General features: G+C 35.0%; 1 protein-coding gene across 2 annotated transcripts in view; it reads left to right on the top strand.

The window, feature by feature from the left end:
- The first annotated feature begins 7,755 nt into the window (after positions 1-7,755).
- LOC145294101 (FMRFamide receptor-like) overlaps positions 7,756-24,040 on the top strand; it is a 412,224-nt gene continuing 395,939 nt past the window's right edge. For both annotated transcript variants that reach the window (XM_080141172.1, XM_080141174.1), the window contains exon 1: positions 7,756-8,225. In XM_080141172.1, the coding sequence (XP_079997298.1) occupies positions 8,118-8,225 (108 nt within the window). In that variant the 5' untranslated portion in view covers positions 7,756-8,117. The remainder of the gene's footprint in view (positions 8,226-24,040) is intronic.

The raw sequence follows: 24,040 nt of genomic DNA, 5'->3' as shown, positions 1-24,040 counted from the left end.
TATATACTGCATAAGCACCTTCAAATTTTCATATCGAACCTATAATGTACAAGCACCTTCAAAATTGTCAAGTCGGACCTATACTGCACAAGCAGCTTCAAAATTGTTCACTCGAACCTATACTGCGCAAGAACCTTCAAAAATGTCGAGACAGACCGATACTGCACAAGCACCATAAAAATTGTTGAGTCGGACCTATACTGTACAAGAACCTTCAAAATTTTCCGGTTGAACTTATACTGAACAAGTAGCTTCACAATTGTTGAATTGGACATATACTGCAAAAGCACCTTCAAAATTGTCGAATCGGACCTATACTGCACAAGTGCCTTCAAAAATGGCAAATCGGACCTGTACTGCACAAGCACCTTCAAAATTGTCAAATCGGACCAATACTGCACAAGCACCTTCAAAATAACCAAATCGGACCTTTATTGCACAAGCACCTTCAAAATTGTAAAATCGGACCTATACTGCACAAGAACCTTCAACGTTTTTCAAATCGGATCTATACTGCACAAGCACCTTAATTTTTTTCAAATCGGGCCTGTACTGTACAATCAATTTCAAAATTGAACATATGCATATACACAGACGTTATTAATAACAATATCCACTTCGCAAATACTCCGAGTAATATAACTTAGTCGGAGTGGTCTCTCAAATCAAAGCGTTTATGAACAGATTCAATCTTGTTTACATTAGTTGTATTGATCGGACTATTATTCTCATTCTTAGTGTTATTTTTTTTTTTTTTTTTTTTTTTTTTACACAGTGATCACCACTTATCAAGGCCCGGAAGCCACTCAGGGATAAGGGTTATTGCAAGTACATCACGTTAGTGAGGGGATTTTATGAAGTGTTTAATTAGGGGGGCGGTTCATTAGGAATTTGTTAACATTAGACTTGAAGACATCCAAGTTGTAGTCCGGAGGGAAGCAGGCAGACGGAACAGAGTTCCACAGGCGTGCAGTTCTAAGAAAGAAGCTTTGCTCATGAAATCCGCGTTTTGATTTAGGCACAGATATAGAGTGGGGGAAATTTTTCACAGTGGATTCAGCTAGACGGGTGTTTTTCGTGAAAGTTTGGCGAGGGGGGACCAGGGATTGGAGTTCAGACGAGCACCTGCCATGAAAATAACGATAAAACAAGGATAGGCTCGCAACGTCTCTTCTGTGGGAGAGGGGTTGCAGGGTAGAGAAAAGGGCATCCCCCACTAAACTACGAAGTCTATTTTGTACTCTGTCAAGGCATGATAGGCTGTTTTTGGCAGCTCCTGCCCAGATATGGCAACAGTATTCCATCCTTGGACGTACTTGGCTTTTATATAGATAGAGAATTGCATCAGTAGTGAGATATCTTCTGGAGCGGTAGAAGGATCCCACCATCTTTCCTGCGACCTTGGCAACAGACTTGATGTACGTGTTCCATTTCAGATCAGGAGTAAAGGTCAAACCCAAAAGCTTGTCAAAACACGGGGCCTCACCCAGACGAGAGCCATCCATCACAATTGATGCCAGCTGGGGATCAGAGCGTTGATGATGTAAGGATAGGAGTTTGGTTTTAGATGCATTAAAGGTAACTAGCCACATCTTCCCCCACTGAACCACGCGCTCGAGATCAGAGGAGAGAGAATCCGAGAGAACTTCGTCATTTACAGCCTTTGATGTGTTGCCGTAGATGGTCGTGTCATCAGCATAGATGTCAACGAATGATTTAAGTATGTGTTTAGGGAGGTCATTGATGTAGATCAGGAAGAGTGTTGGGCCGAGGATTGACCCCTGAGGGACTCCAGCATTTATATTGCAGGCCTCCGATTTTTGTCCATCTACCACTACTCTTATGAGCCTATCGGAGAGAAATGATTTAATGATTGAGAAAACATTTCCAGTTATACCGTAGCTGGAAATCTTGTGAAGTAGACCCTTATGCCATACTTTGTCAAAGGCCTTTGATATGTCAAGAGCAATTGCCCTAGAAAGGAAGCCTTTGTCAAGAGATTCACTAATCCTGTGGGATATAACCGTCAGCACATCTGCGGTAGATCTTGCAGAGCGGAAACCATATTGTGTGTCACTAAGAAGGTTTTTTCTGCTGAGGTGGTTGACTATTTTTCTATTTAATATTGATTCCAGTAACTTACTCATAACACAGAGAAGACTTATTGGTCTGTATTGAGAGGGAGATGACTTATCACCTGAATTCTTAAATACAGGGCAAACTGATGAGGTCTTCCAGGGAGTCGGAAAGCACTTCTCCTTAAGGCAGCGCTTAAATAGTTTCGTAAGTATGGGAGCAAGTTCTGGTTGAAGCTTTTTTAACACTATAATTGGGATGCCATCAGGGCCAGTTGCTTTACTGGAATCTAGGTTTTTTATTAGCTTGGCGACCTCATGCACGGATATTTGTATATTACCTAGCTTGTTCTGTGTTATAGGAGGAAATATGGGGAGTTGATGGCCTTCGTCGCATAGGGTAGAATTAGCTGCAAAGTTCTTTGCAAATAGTTTGGCCTTGTCTGACGCTGATGAGATAACCTCTGGTCCATTGATAATGGTTGGGATAGAACGCACACTTCTGTTCAGGATCCTATTTGTTATTTGCCAAAACTGGTGGGAACCAAGCCGTTGATCAGCTACCTTGGATTGAACAGACTGGGCATATAGCTCTCTTGCATTTTTTATTACTCTTTTACAGTGGTTGCTGGCAGTCCTGAAAGCAGCTTTAGTCTCAGTGCATCTATTACGTTGGTAGTTATGGAAAAAGTGATTTCTGTGCGCGATGGCAGCAGCACATTCTGGGGAGAACCATGGCTGGCTGTTAGGTTTTTGTTGGAATTTTTTTGATGGTATGAATTGGTCTATGCCTACAATTAACCATTCGGTCAGATCTGATACTATAGAGGACACTTCCTTTTTAAACATGGAGTGCAGAGGTAAATCAGATATGAATGTACGGAAGCTATCCCAGTCAGCCATAGAGTATCGGTATACAGTACGGTGGAGGGGTACGTCTGATGGCTTTTTACATTTTGTTTTTATCTTAACTGATACGACGGAGTGGTCGGAGGATCCTAAAGGAGAATGAACGGTACATGAACATAGCTCAGGGGAAGTTGAAAGAAAAAGGTCTAAGAGGCTTGCATATTGATTGGGTGTATCGGGCACACGGGTGGGTTCGCGAACAATCTGAGTGAGGTCATAAGCAATGGCAAAATCATGACAAAACCTCCCCTCATCATCTGTCTTATTTGAATGGGTCAGCCATTCCACGTTATGGACGTTGAAGTCACCACAGATGTGGATGTTAGCCGAGGGATGTGAAGACAGTATGTGGTCTATTTTCTCAGATATGCTCTTAAAGATAGTAACTCCGCTGTTGTGGGGCCTATAGAGGGCAAATATAAATGCAGTGGTGTTAGCAAGTGCAACCCTGAAGCACATATAGGGTAAATTAGGATCTTCTCTAGAGATATCCCTGCCACATGGGAAGCCATCCTTAATGTAGGCACATATTCCATGCCCATGGCGATCTTGGGAGTCAGATTTAGCTGTTAAATTGGAGTATCCATGCATTATGAACTCATCTAGGGAAGTGGTCGGCCCTATTCCAGTTTCACATAGAAATAATATTTGCGCATCTTTCCTGTTGGATTGTACGGCAGTATTCAGACATGTTGGTTTTTGTTTGGAAAAGAAAAGAGAAAATATATCAACAATCATCATGTCTGAACACGGACGAAAGAGATAAGAGAAAATCCAGGTTGTCCTCGACGGTCGTACATCTAAACAATATGATATAAATGATCCTCTATTTTTCCTAATATTCATAAATGACGTCCCGACAGAATTGTCTCCGAGATGGGTATATATGCTGATGACACCACACTCTATAATAGGCACGACAGGAAAACAAATGAACACATATCTAAAGAAATGGCAGAAACACTAGATGATGACCTCCGGTCTGCAGTGGAATGGGAACAAAAATGGATGGTCACATTCAATGCTGCCAAGACGAAACTTGTTTCCTTCAATAATTACAAGAAACCTTTTCTACCACCAATAGCAATGGCCAATGACTCTTTCTCTGAAAGTATTTCTTTTAAACTCCTTAGCCTAACGTTCACAGGAAACATGAATTGGAACAATTACATTGAAAGCATTGCCAGGACCGCTTGCTAGAAAACTACTAGCACCCGAAAGTATCCTATACCTCTACAAGGCAACCATTCGCCCATGTATGGAGTATTGTTGTCATAATTGGGCTGGTGCATCTGCTACTAGTCTCTTGCTTCTAGACAAGGTGCAAAAGAGAGTCGCCAACCTGATAGTTCCTGAACTGTCATCTAAGCTTCAGCCTCTGTCCCATCGACGAAATGTTGCGTCCCATTGCCTGTTCTACAAGTACTATAATGGTGAATGCTCTGACGAACTGCAAGCACGTGTGCCCCCACGACGTAAACACCCTCGACAAACAAGACAGGCAACTAAATCCCATCCCCACACAGTAGAGATCCCTGTAAAAGAGCTTTATACTCCAGTAGTTTCTGTCCCAGAACCGCTAAACTTTGGAATTCCCTTCCGGGTCCCTGCTTCCCCAGCTGTACTGACATGCAGAAGTTCAAGTGTAAGATGAACCGACATCTTGCTGCCCAACTCCCTACATAGTGCCCCAGTAGCTGTTGCCCCTGATAGTACCCCCTACATCAAAGTGGCAATGTGTCTTGTTTGGGGTGAAAATGTAATAAAAATTAATTTAATTAAAACTCAAGATGAGACCATTACAATTAATATAAACATTCAACCCTCATAAAATATTTAGAACTTTAAGATTCAATCTTGTTTAAAAAGTTTCTGAATTAAAATCCATTCAAACGATCCTTTTGTAATTTATGACGGTTTTGTCTAATTAATTTATTTTTAGTATGAACCTTTAATCTGTAAAATTTTAGATACTATTTATATTGTGAATATCAGAAATTATAAAAGTTCAAGAATCGACACCTGAAGCAGACTCGTGTTACTAATATGGTAATTAGATTTACGACTATTGAAAACGAGCTGGATTCTTTTTCTTTACTAGGAATGATATGTGTATGTTATGTATTCGTCTAGAAATAGCATATGATTTAATTTTCATGTGAAAGCTTGATACCAGACATGTCAAAAAGTTTTGAATATACCAACTGTTATCACCCTAGATTGCCCATGCATTATGCAGTGAATAATATATACGTTCAGAGATGATGATGAAAATATTCGCAATAAAATATCCGCAATGGGTTTACCTAAATCCATTCTGCTTGTCAGAAAGAAGCTAATCTTTTATGAGGTGGAAGACTAGCGCTTGATTGATTAATGACAAAGATCTTATCAAAAGGAGGAAACTGATGGGTCACTAGTTTAGCAATTCACCAAAATTCTCTTATTTTGGTACGACGGAGGTAATTTTCCAACTATTAGGGAGGCATTAGTCGAAGAGCTTGGAGAAGACAGGTGCCAGCTGTGCACAGCATTTTTAATTAGTTTTACAGAGATTAGATCAAGCTCATACGCCTTGGATTTGTCAAAGTGTTTTATAATTCTATGAACTTGAGAAGGGGTCATTTTACCACCTACGAGTTTGGATTCTGTCCTAAAAGGAAAATTTAGGAGGGAGTGTTTTGCATGGTTTAAAGTGGAATTGGAAAGGGAACAGCTAGACCAGCAGATTAGCTTTATCGGCTGACATGCAATCAGCCTTATTATTATTTTTGGATAGTGGAGGAATTTTAGATTGATCACTATTCACAGCATTATACATTTTTCAGAAATCGCGCGTTCCTAATTTCTGCGATTCAATGCACTTCCTTCTCTTAGCTGAGGCTATTTTACTCATAAAATGATTTCTAGCATCTATATATTTTTGCGTATTTCTACATAGCGTTTGGCAAAAATCGGCAGAATGCATGCTGTCTTTGCGCTTTGGCGGCTGCAGAAGTGGAACTGAACCATTTGGGAGAGTGAGGTTTTCTATATTACTTCCGTGTGAAAACATGTGCTACAGATATCACACGGTTATTGAAGTTTCCGAATGCAGTATGAGCATTTGTCTCACTATTATAGAGTAGTTTGGTAAGGACTACGTGGATAATTAAGGCTTTGTGAAACTCGCGATCTTGGAGGCGGATCCAGAAAATGGTTATCTGTGTAAGGAAACACAATGAGTGCAGTGATCAGCTGCGTCTATATAACTCGAGAAGCCAGACCAATTACTGTGGTGGGCATTAAAATCATAAAATCTGTGTACTTGGGCGTTAGAATATTATGAGAGTGCTGCGGATATATTGTCAACGATATGGTTGATTAAGGTGCTGTTATATTTATAAAATACATTATATTATTACATTATAGAATTATATTCACGCTATAAATATTTAATTGCAGTCAATAAGAGTAAAAGTTTAGTTTAAAGTTTTTGGTGAATTAAATTTTATTCTGTTTAAAATCATAATAGATTATTTCATTATTTCAACGAAAGATTTTTAAAGTGCTTTTGATTATGTTTGATTAAATATATATTTAATCATATTACATTCCTTTATTATATTAAAATTAATTAACGAATTTATAATTCAATTTCAACAGTATGTAAGGTCATGCCTTGAGCAAAGTTTAAAATATTATATTGAATTACTTCGATGAACACACGTACAGAATAGAAGGCAGAAATACGTAACGTACTGTAACAAATATATAATTGCTATTCATAATAGTTTATATAATAATAATAATAATAATAATAATAATAATAATAATAATAGTAACAACAACAATAATAATAATAATAATAATATTAATAATAATATTAATAATAATAATAATTATAATTGCATAATGATAATAATAATAACAACAACAACAAAAATAATAATAATATTATTAATAATAATTGCATAATGATAATAATAATAATAATTATAGATTACTATATATTAGTATAATAATAATAATAATAATAATAATAATAATATTAATAATAATAATAATTGTATAATGAAAATAATAATAATTATAGATTACTATATATTAGTATAATAATAATAATAATAATAATAATAATAATAATAATAATAATAATAATAATAATAATAATAATAATATGTAATTATATATTATATTATTTACCTATTCAGATTCAAGTCGACATACACGCCGGGCAGACGGACAAATATACTAAACTGTAATGTTAATAGCGATATAAAGGTATATAATTTTATTTATATGATTAGTTTTTATTCGGCAGTAGCAAACTGAAGATATGTACCGACAATTATATGATTTATATTTATACGACGGCAGAAATAAAAGTTGAGCTAACAATAGAGGAGGGGTAGACAAAGGAAGGGAATCTGTGTGTGAGAAAGAAAGGGATATGGAGATAGAGAGTGAAAGAAAGAGAAAGAGCGACGAAGAAAGAGTGAGATGGAGAGAGCGAGAGTGAGTTAGATATGGGCAGAATGTAAGAGAGAGAGAGAGAGAGGGGGGGAGAGATGGACAGTAAGAGAGAGTAATAATGCGAGAGAGAAAAAAGTAGTGAAAAAAAGAATGGAATAGAGGGATATACATATATATATATATATATATATATATATATATATATATATATATGTATATATATATATATATATATATATATATATATATATATATATATATATATATATATATATAGAGAGAGAGAGAGAGAGAGAGAGAGAGAGAGAGAGAAAAGAATAAAAAAGAGATGAAGAGCGGGAGATTTCCGTGTCTCTAAAAGTCTGGTATTTGAAGAGCTAAACAATCGTACGTGTGTTCGCATGCGCGTGTTTCTTTGGTCGACAGTCAAAACGCTACTGAGACGAGTTTTCCTGAATTTCCTCCGCACAAGATCGTTACCAGCGTCGTGCGCTCGCCCTGCAATAACAGCGTAGCAGAGAGAGAGAGAGAGAGAGAGAGAGATAGATAGAGAGAGAGAGAGAGAGAGAGAGAGAGAGAGAGAGAGAGAGAGATTCCCCCGTCCGCGCCGCGTGGATGACGCGTCCTCGTATGGCATGTTTGCGTGTTTATCGACGATTTCGACACGTGCGTTAATCAATGGCTACCAACCAGTCGATTTTTTTAAATATGACTCTCAACGAGGCTTTTGATTACGTCTTTATGAACGGATTAGATGACTTTGATGGAATACTTTTCAAATCTACGGTAAGTGGTTATTTTCATTATTATTATTTTCATTATTATTATTTTCATTATTATTATTTTCATTATTATTATTATTATTATTATTATTATTATTAGTAGTAGTAGTAGTAGTAGTAGTAGTAGTAGTAGTTACTTGAAGTTCTCACGTCAGTCGTTACCCTTGATCGATTGCTGATAATAAAAACTTGATTATGAAAATTGATAACATGTTCGACTATACCTTCATAAACAGATTTAATGATTATTATGGGATATATTCGGATCTAATTAATATTAGTATTAGTATTAGTAGTAATAGTCACGAGCTGTCCACATTGATCGGGACCCCTGAATTTTTTTTTTTCCGATAAAATCCGATGGATTGTCAGTGGCAGCAAGTCCCCCAAATTTTCGCACAACCTTCTGTTCTCTCTATTATTATTGTAACCCGCTTGGTGTTTTCGTACCAATCTTTAGCTTTGCGTGTTGTGTTTTGTATTCGTTAATAACAGTCCGTTGCGTTTCCATGGAAACTTTAGTTAGAGTAATGTCTCGTCAATAGTTCATGATAGTTTCTATTTGCTTCCGATTGATGTTCGGATCGTGCTATTTCTCTGCGGCTTTTTCCCGTCCTCTTTCGGGCCGTCGACAACTTCTCGTTTTGTTTTTAGAGGTGGAGAGGTGATGTTAGAAATTTCTTTCACATACGAGAGTCGTTCCGAAATAAAGCCTCCTTTTTTTAACCCAAAAACCAAAACGTCCAAGAGTTAAGAAGACAGAAGTGATACCATTAAAACGAGCAACCTTTTGTGCTCTTGAATTTATTTTTCTACATAGTCACCACCATTCTCAATACACTTTTGCCAGTCTCTTTTGATGCCTTAATCGTAACATCCAAAAAGCGCTTTGTTACTCACATCTTTGTCCTCACTGTGAAATCTACAAACCCAGCTCCTAACTGTGCTGATATCAAATGCATCGGTTTCGTTAATATTCAACAGGCGCCAGTGAATGTTGATCGATTTAGTTTTTATGTGTGGAGGAATTCAGCGATGCGCCTCTGCTTGTCACGCACGTCCACGACAAGTGTTGCTTTCTTGGTCTCACACAGTCAACATCTGCAACAGAGAGATGAATATTTCAGGTCTTTAATAATAATGCAATTTGAAATCCCTCTAATCCATTCAGACAGAATAAAAAGTAGGAGGCATTTCTTTTGGAACACCCCCTGTATATCGTTAGATTTAAACTAAGTAATCTTGTGGGCGTCTTAATATGTTTTATTCCTTTCTAATAATGTTTAGCCTCAATGCGCCCTCGGAGGAGAGGGTCACTTGGGTATGTGGGGTAATCTGGACACTTTGTTATTATCATTAGTCAATAGTAATTCGCGCACAAACCATTTTCAACCATTACTCACTGATAAGAATCGATTGGAGTCTGTGTGACAACAAGTCCTCCCGATTTCCAATACTCTAAACATCTTACAATAGTGTTTGCAAATGACTATACTTTATCGCAACAGCCATTTACACTTGATTTCTCACTGGTAATGATGATTGGTTTTCATTGGGGTGCGGGTGGCAGTAAGCCTCCCCGATATCCCAGCATTCTTTGCACTCTTCCAGTGGAAGTCTTGCACGTGTTTTCTCGCCTCGCTCCTTTCATCCTATTTAACATTTCACGATCATTTTAGGAGGCTGATACCATTTTTAGTGGGATGGAAGACACACAGTGTATAAGATTTCTAGTGGTTTCTAAATTATTATTATTATTATTATTATTATTATTATTATTATTATTATTATTATTATTATTATTCACTAGGAGTTTTTACCCAAACCATCATTAAAGAATGCTCTTTGAAAACAGACTGTGGTGTTCCCTGGAATCTGAGTGACAACAAGTCTCCCCAAATAACAGGTACTTTCCACCTTTTTCGACAAAACTGTCGTCTGTCATTGATTTCTCATTAGTAGCGACCATTGGTCTTCACTGGAATTTGTGTGGCAATAAGCCTCCCAAAGGTCCCAGTCCTATTTGCACTCATTCAGCGGTGGTCTGGTTGGTGCTTTCTCTCCTCAATTATTTCATCTTCCTTGAACCTCCGTTTTATTTGGTGCGGCACCAGTTTATAGTAACGAGGTAAAAAAAGGAAAAGGGGGGATGCTAACTTACAATAATGTAATTATCCAGTTGCAAAGTATTGTTTCTTTACTACTACTACTATTATTATTATTATTATTATTATTATTATTACTATTATTTGTACTTACTATTGCGTCATCGCAACAACCGCTTACCATTGACTTCTCGCTGACAATGACCATTTGTCATCTCTGGAATTTGGGTGGAAATGAGGATCTTTAGCGTTCCAGTTGTCTTTGCACGTATCTAGTTAAAGTCTGGTTAGTGCTTTCTCTTCTCGGTCTTTCCATCCTCGTCAACTTTTCTTTACTATTTAGTGTGGTCCCAGTTAATGCCGACACTGCATTTTTATTGGGTGGGAGAAAAGTTAACTTAGCATTTACAGTTTCAGTTTTCTTGGTTCCATGTGGCGTTCTTCTATCTTTTCGTTTTATTTTTGATGAAGTTTCTTCATCGCCAGTTATCCTTTATAGTTTATATGGATTAAATGTATCAAAATGTATCAAATGGTCTTCTTAATTTGTCAACCGTTTTTATTATTGTTATCTGCTGTGTCGTCTCAGCCATCTCCTCTGATTTCAATCTCTCCATTTTTTTTCGAAGTTTATCATGCTGCTGATTATTAGTATAATTATATTGTTTTTCTGTATATTCCATATCCTTTTCAGCTCTTTGGCCAGGCCCATGTATGTGCTTTGCTTCTCCGTCTTCCTGATATTCACTTTGTGATCTATTGGAACGCAAAATCTACGATTTAGCAGGATGACAGGACTTTCTTTCTTGTTAACTATCATGACATCTGGTATCCTTGCTTGGATGGGTTTATTTGTCTGTACGTCCATGTTCAATCAAATGTTATAATTTCCGCTTTCAAGTGCAGCTACCGACTTTTGCTTGTAGCAGTATTCTTCGTTTTCTTCGTCTTCTTTTTCTTGTCTTCTTTTTCTTCACCTTCTTATTATTATTAGTATTATTTTTATTCTTAATATTTACTCATATGGGTTCTCCTCACGACTCAGCACTATTGATTGCTCACTTTTAACACATGGAGTAGGTTGTTTTTTTTTGGTTGTTTTTGTTTTACGGCATATCAACCCTTTTCATGTTATTTAATCGAATCCAAAGATTTTGAAGAAAAAAAATTTAATAGAATATATTTGTTGTTTTCAAGTCAGTTTCTATTTAACCCATAGTTGGGAACCTAACAGGTACTACCACTCCGGGTCAGAGTGAACCTGAGAGCAGTGGCAATTAAAGGGTGACTCCAGACTCCCCAAAGCCCGCAAGCTGGGGCCTCACCACTGGATATAGTTTAAGGTCATATCCAGGACCATGCTGGAGTAGGATTAACAAAGTGTCCTTTAAATTCCAGCACTCTTAATCTCTTTTGATAACAGTTGCAAATCATTTTGCGCTAATGCAACATCTGTTTACCATTTATTTATCGCTGAGAACGACCATTGATTATTTCTGTAATTTAAGTTTGAATGTCTCACCAATGTATCCGTTCTCTCTGCCCACTTTCAGTAAAAGTCTGGTTGTACCCTCTCCTCAGGTTTTCCTTCCTCCTTTACTCGTTACTGTGTGAAACCAGACAGGGCTCATTCAAACACACAGGCATTTTACTTTGGCATGGAGACGTCGGTTTATAGGTATTTTTTTTACAATTGCAGTCCTTTGCAGGTCGTATTATTATTATTGGTCCACATAAGTCATCAAAGATATGATTAGAAACTTGTGGTGTTCTCTGGAAGCTGAGTGACAACATGTCTCTCCAGACATACAGCTATCTCCACCACCTTCGATAGAATTTGCCAATACATTTGCGTCATCACAACAGCAGCTTACCATTGATTTCTCGCTGGCAGCAGCCATTGGTCTATACTGGAATTTGAGTGGCACTATGCCTCCCAAAGATCCCATTTTTCTTTGTGCTTGTCTATCTGAGGTCTGGTCAGCGCTCTCTCCTCAGTCTTTCCATCCTCCTTGACCCTTCTCGGCTCTTTGGTATCACTTTTTGGGGGGGGCGGTGGTGAGACAATGGGAGAGGATGCGTGATGGGGATGTAGAACTTGTAGTTATGCAGCTTCAGTGTTCGTCATTCCTTGTAATGCTTCTTTATCATTCTGTATACTTGTATTATTCTCCGCATTCAAGGGTTTTCTTCAATATTTCAGCCGTTTTCATTATCGTTAGTCGTTGTATTTTTGCAGGCATTCCTCTGATTCCCATTTCTCCCATTCTTTTTTAAAAGTTTTTCAGAATAGTTCCCAGTGCTCCTACTATTATGGGTATTATTTTGAGTTTTTTATCATCCAAGTCCCTTCATTATTATTATTGTCATTATTATTCACATTTTGTGTCTTGCTGTTGGTATTGCCGATTTCATCGTCATCATCGTCATCATCATCATCATCATCATCATCATCATCATCATCATCCAGTCCGTCAATCTTCATCATCATCATCATCATCATCATCATCATCATCATCATCATCATCATCATCATCTCAATCATCATCATACAGTCCGTCAATCTTGACGATGACTAGTTGGGGCCTCAGTGCTTTATCCCTGGTTTTGGTGTAGTCTCACTCCATCACTACAGGACTTTCCACCTTGGCCCCAAACTTGCTTGCGCAGTTTAGGTGCAGTATCTGTTGCGCATCAGATAGATGCCCTCTGAACCTCCAATGCTCATGTCCAGTGGAGCGAACCCATGACGACTGGCAGCAGGGGAGGCCTGAGCTTCTGGCCGAAAGTAATCTCAGTGAGATAGACAGTTACCCTATCGTGTTCGCTACAGTGCCTTTTCTTTCTGGATGAGGTTCCATGGCTTTTTAAGGAAAACTACAAGTCAGCGTTCCCATCCTTTAGCCTTTTGCTTTGATAAGGCCCACAAGGCAGTAGTGTTTGATTTTGGAGTTGGTTCCCCTTGTCTTCGCCCAACCAAGGAGAACCCAGAAGACAATGAGGTAGGGGTTGGTAGTGAGCCAGGGCATGTCCACGCATCGGTGGGCCATAATGCACTACCTCTACAAGTTTAGCCTGAGGCCGCAAGGCACCCAGTTACCGTGTGTGGCCAACGTGGATTCACTGTAGGAGTCTTGATGATGGTGAGGCTATGTACTGGCAGGGAAGACATATGCATAGCTGCACCCTTTTCACGAGGTTAACCAGCGGTATTAGCTGTAAGCGAGAAGGTATGCAAGCATGAACGTAATACTAACTTATACCTAACACACTAGATCCATCACATCCCCCTGCCGGATAAAGAATCCAAACGCACACATGCCGATTTCATACTGATAGGCGGATCATAACAAATGAACATAGGTTATCAACATCTTTTTCTCAGTCTTTCAGCATTTTACGCTTGAATCTGGCGGTTCACAACAAAGCAGTTTTTTGAAGTACTCCAACATCGCAATGGATCCCAATTTGCCTAATCCAATTGTCAAATATTTTGTCACACTGGCCAAGACTCCTATCACAATATGTACAACTTCAAATTTCACAATCTTTTCATCTCTCTTTTTAAGTAGTGGCACTTTCCGACTGCCCCCTTTTTCTTTTTTCATCCACATTCAAATCAGCTGGCACTTCTATATCAATGATTATTGCTTTGTGTTCCTCTTTTACCAACAAGACTAACTCAGGTCTCTTTGCTTACATTACATTATTATATTTGATAGTCATATTCCACAATAGTTTCACATTATCACTCTCCATCACCTCTTCTGGAACATGCTCCTGCCATTTGCCACTGCAGTTCAACCCTCTTTTCCTCACATATCCTAATGACCCTTATATCTACCCCATTACAAAGTCGTTTCTTGTATTCTCTTTTAGTTTTCCTACAACTGAAGACGAGGTGTCGTACATTCTCACTCTTTTACCCACACAGTCGACATAGGAAACTTTCAGCCGTTTTATCAATGTGATTGCATAATTTTGCCCTAGAGCTTGCTCTTGTGTCGCACATATATTAGGGCTTCTGTCCCAACTGTCAAGTCACAACTTAGCCGAACTTAGCCACGTCATGCAAAACAGCAATGCCCATCTAGAACCATTCTCAGAAGCCGAAATAACCGCAGCAATATCTCAACTATAAAATGGAAAAGCATCGGGTCTTGATGGAATAACCACAGAGATGGTAACACACTTTTAAGAAAGTGGTTACTGGCCCTAATAAATAACTGTGCGTCATCCTTCAAACTCCCTAAAATCTGGAAAAAGACAAGAATAGTAGCCATTCTAAAGCCTGGAAAAGACCCCACATCACTTAAGAGCTACCGACCTATCTCCCTACTGTGCATTCTCTATAAACTATATGAGCACATGATACTTGCCAGAATAACGGAAACAGTGGAAGAACAACACTCAACTGACCAAGCTGGCTTTAGATCAGGTCGGTCATGTTGTAGCCAGATTTTAAACCTGGCCAAATTCATTGAGGATGGATTTGAGATAAAAAAAAATAACAGGCACTTGTGTTTGTAGACCTTACAGCAGCCTATGACACTGTCAACCATAGTACACTCATACTAAAAGTAGCCCAAATGATACAAAACTCAGCATTGGTGAACATAATTGAATGTCTACTTAGTAATCAGCATTTCCATATTGAGATGGATGGCAAAAAGAGTAGATGGTTTATCCAAAACAATGGCCTCCCACAAGGTTCAGTTTTGGCTCCAACCCTATTTAATATCTATACTAACGACCAACCACAATACACAAATATACAAAGATATATATATATATATGCCGATGACCTATGCATCGCCATCCAGACAAATAGTTTTGACATCATAGAAGAAAGACTCTCTGATGCCCTAACCCCTCTCTCTAGGTACTACAAAAAATGGTACTTAAATACAAACCCAAACAAGACCCAGGTTTGTGCCTTTCATCTTAATAATCACCAAGCAAATCGGAGACTAAGAGTCATGTGGAATGACAACATGCTTACACATGAACCTTTCCCAGTCTACTTGGGGGTAACTGTGGACAGGTTAGGGTTAGGGTTAGGGTTAGACAGAACACTCTCTTTTAGAAAACACATTACCAAATTGAAAGGCAAGCTGTCATCACGAAACAGCCTTCTCAGTAAGCTTGCTACCAGCAATTTGGGTGCCGACCCCAAAACAGGCAAACAGCTCTCGCATTCCACAGCGGAGTATTGTGCCCCAGTATGGGCAAGATCATGCTTGTTCATAAATTGATGTAGTGCTGAACAAGGCATACCGGACCATAACTGGTGCCCTAAGACCAACTCCCCTGCCAGCTCTATACTGCCTAACTGGTATTCCAACACCACATATCAGGCGAGAAGTTATCACCAGACTAGAACGGTACAAACAGCTTAACGACCACAGACACTCACTGTTTGGCCACCAATCAGTGAAACAAAGACTAAAATCTCGCAGTAGCTTCATCAATATAAAGGAAATCGATCCCTGTCAATTTGCCTCCTATAGGATGGAACGATGGCGAGACTATAACAGCAGGAAAAAAATGAAGCCCTAACAGACCCAAAAGAAACACTCCCCCAGGGTTCAAACCTTGGTAGAAAAAACTGGGTGACTCTAAATAGAGCCAGAGCCAAAGAAGTTAAAACAAAAGACAATCTCCACAAGTGGGGCCTAGACACCTCACCTTTATGTCCATGTGGAGAGGTACAAACGATGCACCACCTTAGGGAAAACTGCCGATTGGGTCCTCATTGCTCAAACCAAGATCTTAAGGAGGCAAACAGCACCACCATGCGATGGGTTAATTTCTATTGCGATAAGATATGATGATGTGTCACATTTAGGCAACCATCGCCAGATTTTCCCTTGCTCACTGCCTCTGGAATATATCTACTAAATTGACTATGCATTTTCTCCCTAATCTATTTGTCTTTCATTTTTTGTTCATTTATTGCCTTGAATTCCTTGCTTCTTACTAGTTCGCCTTCTTGCAATTTTTCAAATTTTATCACACTCTTTTATAAGCTTTTCATTACAGTTGGAGATGTAAAATTTCAGACTATTTTCTTCTTTTAAATATCGATTTACACCTATTTGTCCTTGTCTTCCCTCTTTTCTTTTCACATATAACCTATTAACACCACTCTTTGGATGAAGAGCTCCATTCCTTGTTATCATTTCTTTGTCTGTTTGTCCATATTTTTCAGCCTATTTTCTTTCCATTGAATAATACCCGTCCCTATCAAAATATAGATACTGCCCATGTGTATACTGCCCATGTGTTTACTGCCCATGTGTTTACTGCGGATATTTTGAAATATTGAGGAAACAGACGCAATTTCGTTTTTTAATTAAAAGAGATTTGCGTGAATAAAGACTTTTTGTACTCGGAAAAATGTTATATCTTTTTTTGTATACTCTAGGCATCGCGAGTGCATAATATCATACAGCCATACATAGTTGTTGTAGCCAGGGTTTCGTATCTTCTTCCGAACTTGTTTATTGAGAACAAGGCAGACGTTGGTTTGTATTTACAGAGTTTATTTAACAGAACAACAAAGACAGAAATCAAATGCATAGGTACGATATCTATATATATTATAATGAATCCGTATTCCTGCCTATCTGTTTGTTTGTTTGTTTGTTTGTAAACAATGACATCATACCATATATAATATATATTATGATGTCGTGTATGACGGCATAGACGATGACGTTATGCATGGTACCATAGTAGAGGACGTCATACTTGACATCTTGTAGCTGACGTAAGTATGGTGGGAGAAATGAAAGTAGATTCCCCGGGAAACGCTAGATAGCCTGCTAGATAGATAGATAGATAGATAGATAGATAGAGAGAGAGAGAGAGAGAGAGAGAGAGGGGGGATAGAGAGAGAGAAAGAGAAAGAGAGAGAGTACAGGAATGAACTGAGAGAGAGAGATACCATTTCTATATACAATTTGTGTCTATTGCTCCTCATGAGCGTCTGCTGGGCTAAGACCGCGGCGTCCTACATCTATTCTCGTCTGCGGCGGCATATTGAGAAAGCTAGAACTGTTCTCCGACGGAAGTGACGTGATTTCCTGGCTGTTATATAGTGTGTATATAAAAGTGTGTCACTAAATTTATGTATGTATAAGCGCTTGTATCGTACGTATCGTCTAGTGTCTCACTGTATATATAATGCGATGGGTACTTTTGCTAGTATATATATATATATATATATATATATATATATATATATATATATATATATATAACTGTAGATGTATAAGCATACTAAAAGCTAACATTTCCATCATTTAATAAGCTTTCATATTTTAACTTATTAAAATATAAATTAATAATTGATTTAGTTAAACCAGGAAATATATATTTTTAAAAAAATCCATAACTCCACTAAGACGAAAAAATGCCTTGTATGTGATATTTGTGTTCTTCCGTGTACATATATATACATATATATATATATGTGTGTGTGTGTGTGTTTTTGTGTGTGTGTGTGTGTGTGGGTGCGTACATGTTTGTCTGCACATATATAGGCTTATAGTATTTGTACTCGTTTTTATGTATGTGTGTATATTTACATATATATATATACTTGCATAAGGAAACAAAATAAAAGAAAAAATAACTACTATTTAATAAGCTTAAACATTCCTACCTATTAAAATACAAATTACATAAATGAAACATCCAATCTGATACAAATGGAAAAAGTTCAACGTTAATTTCCAAACAATAGACACAATTAAAAAATAAGAAAAAAAAATTAAAAATTGAACAACAATTTTTATTGGACTAGTTGATCTAATTTAGTTAAACATTTCCAATAGTTGAAACACCTTTAAATGACCTTAATTGGACCTTCACTATCGCCCAGTCAATAAGATATATATATATATATATAAGAGCAAATAGTTAATAAAACATGTTAAAAACACTTTGGAAAAGAGTTAAAACATATTTAATCTGAAAAGGAAACACTTGATAAGTGGATAATAGTCCTTAATCCGCGGAGTTTCGAAGAAATACTTTCCTTCTCATCAGAGGGTAGGAATTAGCAAAATGCGGGATCGGATTTTGCATAGATATTTATATATATATATATATATATATATATATATATATATATATATATATATATAGTAAGTTATAATATATATATATATATATATATATTTATGCCGATTAAACTACACAGAATATTCCGCATTTCATCCACGCTAGCTTAATCGCCATATATATTTCATAACTTCCTACCTAGCTCTACCTACGTATTGACCACCGTTGAATTAAATACTTAAAGTTTACACTTAAATTTATACTTTCATATATTAATTTATGTGATTAAATGAAGTATATATATATATATATATATATATATATATATATACATATATATATATATTTCAATGCTTGATCATTATAATTTCACATACACATTGTAGAAACAGCCAATCAGCATGCCGATTAAAAGCGCCGACATTTACTCACATAAATTAATATACAAAAGTATAAATTTATGCGTAAACTGTATGTATTTACTTCAACAGTGCTCAATAAATAGGCAGAGCTTTAATTTACTCTAGGATAGAGATATACAATAATTTTAAAAGTAACAATAGAAAATAAACAGATAAAAAATAAATAAACAAATGAACATGAATATACATGAACTAGCACACGTATATATGTATGTATGCATGTGTATATATATATATATATATATATATATATATATATATATATATATATATAATTATAAAACTCCAATGACCTTGTAACGACTGATGTAACCCACTTTCCGGTTGCGTATGGGGGCATAAACATTAACCCGTAACAACGTAAACAAATAAACACAAATCGCTTCTTTTTCAGCTTTTATCCTGCGCACTTAAATATTAATGTTATTATTTCGAAATTATTATTTAATATGGGAAGAGTGGGGGTGCAACTATTCTTCATTACAACCATACTGTCGCTACAAACAACTTTTCTTCATTCTGGCTTTTTTTTCTTCATTCTATCTTTCTTTTCTTCATTCTTTCTTTCTTTTCTTCATTCTTTCCTTCTTACTTTCATTCTTTCCTTCTTTTCTTCATTCTTTCTTACTTTTCTTTATTCTTTCTTTCTTTTCTTTATTATTTCTTTCTTTTCTTTCTTCGTTCATTCTTTCGTCATTCTTTATTTCTTTTCTTTATTCATTCTTTTCTTTTCTTTATTCTTTCTTTCTTTTCATCATTCTTTCCTTCCTTTCTTCATTCTTTCTTTCTTTTCGTTTTTCTTACCTACTTTTCCTCACTCTTTCTTTCTTTTCTTTATTCGTTATTTCTTTTCTTCATTCTTTCTTTTTTTTCTTTAGTCTTTCTTTCTTTTTGTTATTCGTTCTTTCTTTGCTTTATTCTTTCTTTCTTTTCTTCATTCTTTCCTTTTTTCATGTTTCTTTCTTTTCTCTATTCGTTATTTCTTTTCTTCATTCTTTCGTTCTTTTCTTTAGTCTTACATTATTTTCTTGATTCTTTATTCTTTTCTTTATTCTTTCTTTTTTCTTCAGTCTTTCTTTATTTTAATCTTTCTTTTTTTCTTTGCTTTATTCATTCTTGCTATTCCACATTCTTTCTTTCTTTTCATTATTCTTCATTTCTTTTCTTAATTCTTTCTTTATTTTCTTAAGTCTTTCCTTATTTTAATCTTTCTTTCATTCTTTCTTTCTTTTAATTTTCTTTATTTTCTTCGTTGTTACCTTCTTTTCTACATTCGTTCTTTCTTTTCTTCATTTTTTCTATCTTTTCTATATTCTTTCTTCATTTCTTTATTCTTTCTTTATTTTTTCTATCTTTACTTCCGTCTTTCTTTCTTTCCTTTAATATTCCTTTCTTTTCTTCATTCTTAGTTTCCTTTCTTCATTCTTTCCTTCGTTTCTCCATTTTTTTCTTATCTTTATTCTTACTTTCCTTTCATAATTCTTTCCTGCTTGTCTGCAGTCTTTCTTTCTTTTTTATTCTTTCATGCTTTTCTTTATTCGTTATTTCTTTTCTTCATTCTAACTTTTTCTTTATTCTTTCTTTCTTTTCGTTAATCGTTCTGTCTTTTCTTTATTCTTTTTCTTTTCTTCATTTTTTTTTCTTTTCTTTATTCTTTTTCTTTTCTTCATTTTTTTTTCTTTTCTTTATTCTTTTTCTTTTCTTCATTTTTTTTTCTTTTCTTTATTCTTACCTTCTTTTCTTAATTCTTTTCTTTAATCATTATTTCTTTACTTTATTCTTTCTTTCTTTACTTCATTCATTCTTTATTTTAATATTTTATCCTTTCTTTTCTTTATTCATTCTTTCTTTTCTGCAGTCGTTCTTTCTTTTCTGCATTCTTTCTTTCTGTTCTGCATTCTTTCTTTTCTTTCATTATTCTTCCTTTCTTTTCTACATTCTTTCTATCTTTTCCTCATTCATTCTTACTTTTCCTTATTCTTTCTTTCTTTTCTTCATTCTTTTTTCCCTTATTCCTTCTTTATTTACTTCAATATTTCCTTCTTTTCTTTAATCGTTTATTCTTTTCTTAATGCTATCATACTTTTCTTTCTTTTCTTCATTCCTTCCTTCTTTTCTTTATTTATTCCTTCTTTTACTCCTTTTTTTCATTCCTTCTTTCTTTTCTTTATTCTTTAGTTCTTTTCTTCATTCAGTCTTTTTTTCTACATTCTTTCATAGTTTTTTAAATTATTTCTTTCTTTTCTTTATTCTTTCTTGCTTTTCTTCATTCTTCCTTTCTTTTCTTACTTCTTTCCTTCTTTTCTTCATTCTACCCTTCTGTTCTTCTTTCTTTTTTTCATTCTTTCTTTCTTTTCTCCAGTTTTTCTTCTTTTCTTCATTTCTTCTTCTTTCTTTTCTTTATCCGTTTTTTTTCTTTTCTTAAGTTATTCGGGCTTTTGTTTATCCTTTCTCTCTTTTCTTTATTTTTACCTTCTTATCTTCATTGAATCTTTCTTTTCTTTATTTTTCTTTTCTTTTCTTCATTCTTTATTTCTTTTCTCTATTCGTTCTTACTTTTCTCCATTCATTTTTTCTTTATCTTTCTTACTTTTCATCAGTCTTTCTTTTTTATTCTGTCTGTCTTTTATTAATTCCTTCTTTATTTTCTTAATTCTTTCCTTCTTTTCTTCGTTGTTTCTTTCTTTTCTTTATTCGTTCTTCTTTTTTTACTTTTTCCTTTCTTTTCTTTATTCTTTCTTTGTTTTCCTCATTCTGACTTTCTTATTTTAATCTATCTTGCTTTTTATTGTTCTTTCGTTCCTTTATTCTTTCTTTATTAATTCTTTATTTTTTAATTCTTTCTTTCATTCTTTCTTTCCTTTCTTTGATTCTGCCTTTCTTTCTTAAGTCTTTCTTTCTTTTCGTCATTCTTTCCTTCTTTTTTCAGCTGTTCTTTCTTCTCTTTATTCTTTCTTTCTTTTCTTCATTTTTACCTCCTTTTCTTCATTTTAACTCCTTTTCTTCATTCTGACTTTATTTTCTTCATCCTTCTTTATCTTCAGTCTTTCTTTCATTTTTATTCTTCCTTTGTTTTCGTCATTCTTTCTTTATTTTCTTCATTCTTTCTTTCTTTGCTTCATTCTTTCTTTTCTTCATTTTTACTTCTTTTCTTCATTTTTTCTTTCTTTTCGTTTTTCGTTCCTTTATTAGTTGATTCTTTCTTTCTGTTCGTACTTTTTTCTCTGTTTTCTTCACTCTTTCATCTTTCTTTTTTATTCTTTCTTTTTTCTATATTTTTCTTTCTTTCTTTCTTTCATTCGTTCTTTCTTTTCTTCAGTCTTTTTCTTTGCATCTTTCTTTCTTCCCCCTTCTTTATACTTTCTTTCTTTTTTTCTTAATTTTTCTTTCTTTTCTTTATTCTTTTCTTCTTTTTTCATTCTTTCTTTCTCTTTTTTATTCGTTCTTTCTTTTCTTTATTCTTCCTTTCTTTTCTAATTCTTTCGTTTTTCTCGATTCTTACCTTTTTTCATTTTGTGTTTTCTTTTCTCCTGTCTTTCTCCCTTTTCTCCAGTCTTTCTTTCTTTTCTTTGTTCTTTTTTATGTAATTCTTTTTTTATTTATTTCTTTTCTTCATTCTTTCCTTCTTTTCTCATTTCTTTATTTCTTTTTCATTTTTTCGTCCTTTTCTGCATTCTTTCTTTCTTTTCTACAGTCTTTCTTTCGTTTCATCTTTCTTTCTTTCTTTACTCATGCTTTGTGTTATTCACTTTTTCTTTCGTTTCTTTATTCTTCCTTTATTTTATTCCTTCTTTCTTTCTTTTCTGCATTCTTTCTGTTTTTGTTTTATTCTTTCTTTTCTTTTCTGCAATCATATTTTCTTTTCTTCATTCTTTCTTCCTTTTCTTAGTTTTTTTTCTTTTCTTCAGTTTGCTTTCTTTTAATCTTTCGTTCTTTCTTTTCATAATTCTTTCTTTCTTTTCGTCATTTCTTCCTACGTTCCTTTGGTTGTTCATTTTTTTCTTCATTCCTTCTTTCTTTTTTTCATGCTTACCTTCTTTTCTAAATCCATACCTTCTTTTTTTTCTTACTTCGTTCTGTCCTTCTTTTCTTCATTCTTATCTTCTTTTCTTTAGTCGTTCTTTCTTTTTTGCATTTTTTCTTTGTTATCTTTATTCTTTCTTTGTTTCTTTTATTCTTTCTTTCTTTTCTTTATTCTTTCTTTCTTTTCTTCATTTTTTCTTTCCATTCTTCAGTATTTCCTTATTTTCTTCATGCTTTCTTTCTTTCTTTTCTTTATCCGTTCTATCTTTTCATCAGTCTTTCTTTCTTTGTTATATTCTTTCTTTCTTTTCTTAATTTTTCTTTCCTTTCTTCATTATTTTCTTCTTTTCTTTTTCCTTTCTTTTTTCTTTCTTTCTTTTCTTCATCATTTCTTTCTTTCGTATCTTCATTCTTTCCTTCTTTTCTTCATTCTTTCTTTCTTTTTATTCGTTCTTAATTTTCTTCAGTCTTTCTTTTTTTTCTTTATTCTTTCTTTATTTTGTTCATTATTTCTTTCTTTTATATTCTTTGTTTTTTCTTCATTCTTTCTTTCGTTTCTTTATTGGTTCTCTTTTCTTCAGTTTTTCTTTTTTTTGTTTAACTTTTCTTTCTTTTCTTGATTCTTTCATTTCTTTATTCTTTCTTTCATTTCTTCATTCTTTCTTTTTTTCTTTTTCGTTTCTTTCTTTTTATTTTTCTTTCTTTCTTATCCTCATTTTTTCTTTCTTTTCTTCATTCTTTCTTTCTTTTTTTATTAGGATTTTTTATTTAGAGGGTAGGATTTAGCAAAATGTGGGATCGGATTTTGCATACAAAAGTATTTGATGAAACTACAAGTAACTCATAGATATTACTTGATGACAAAAAGTGAAGCAGAGGGAATAGGGTGAAGAAAAATGTGCTTTCACGTGAATGGATAGTCTGGTGAAGGGTTAAATAACCAATGACGGTAAAATAAAAAAAAATGCAGAATCCGAGCAAGTTGGTTAAATTTCCATTCGCACAAGTAAAATCCAAGGGAATCGCGTAATTGGAAGATGGTCCAAAATAACCCAAAAGGCAGAAATCCGTGGAATAATTCACAAATATGCACATGGAAAAGGGGATGAATTCCAATAATATTAATAAAAGAAGGATAAGATGTGCGTAAAAAGGAAAGAAATTTAAAACTCGACTGCCGAGGCAAGACTGAATTAGGA

Source organism: Euprymna scolopes, chromosome 15, assembly GCF_053919585.1.
Source record: "Euprymna scolopes isolate OS-2025 chromosome 15, ASM5391958v1, whole genome shotgun sequence".
Classification (NCBI taxonomy): Eukaryota; Metazoa; Mollusca; class Cephalopoda; order Sepiida; family Sepiolidae; genus Euprymna; species Euprymna scolopes.
The sequence above is the reverse complement of the archived record's forward strand: the minus strand, read 5'-3'. Positions and strand labels throughout refer to the sequence as shown.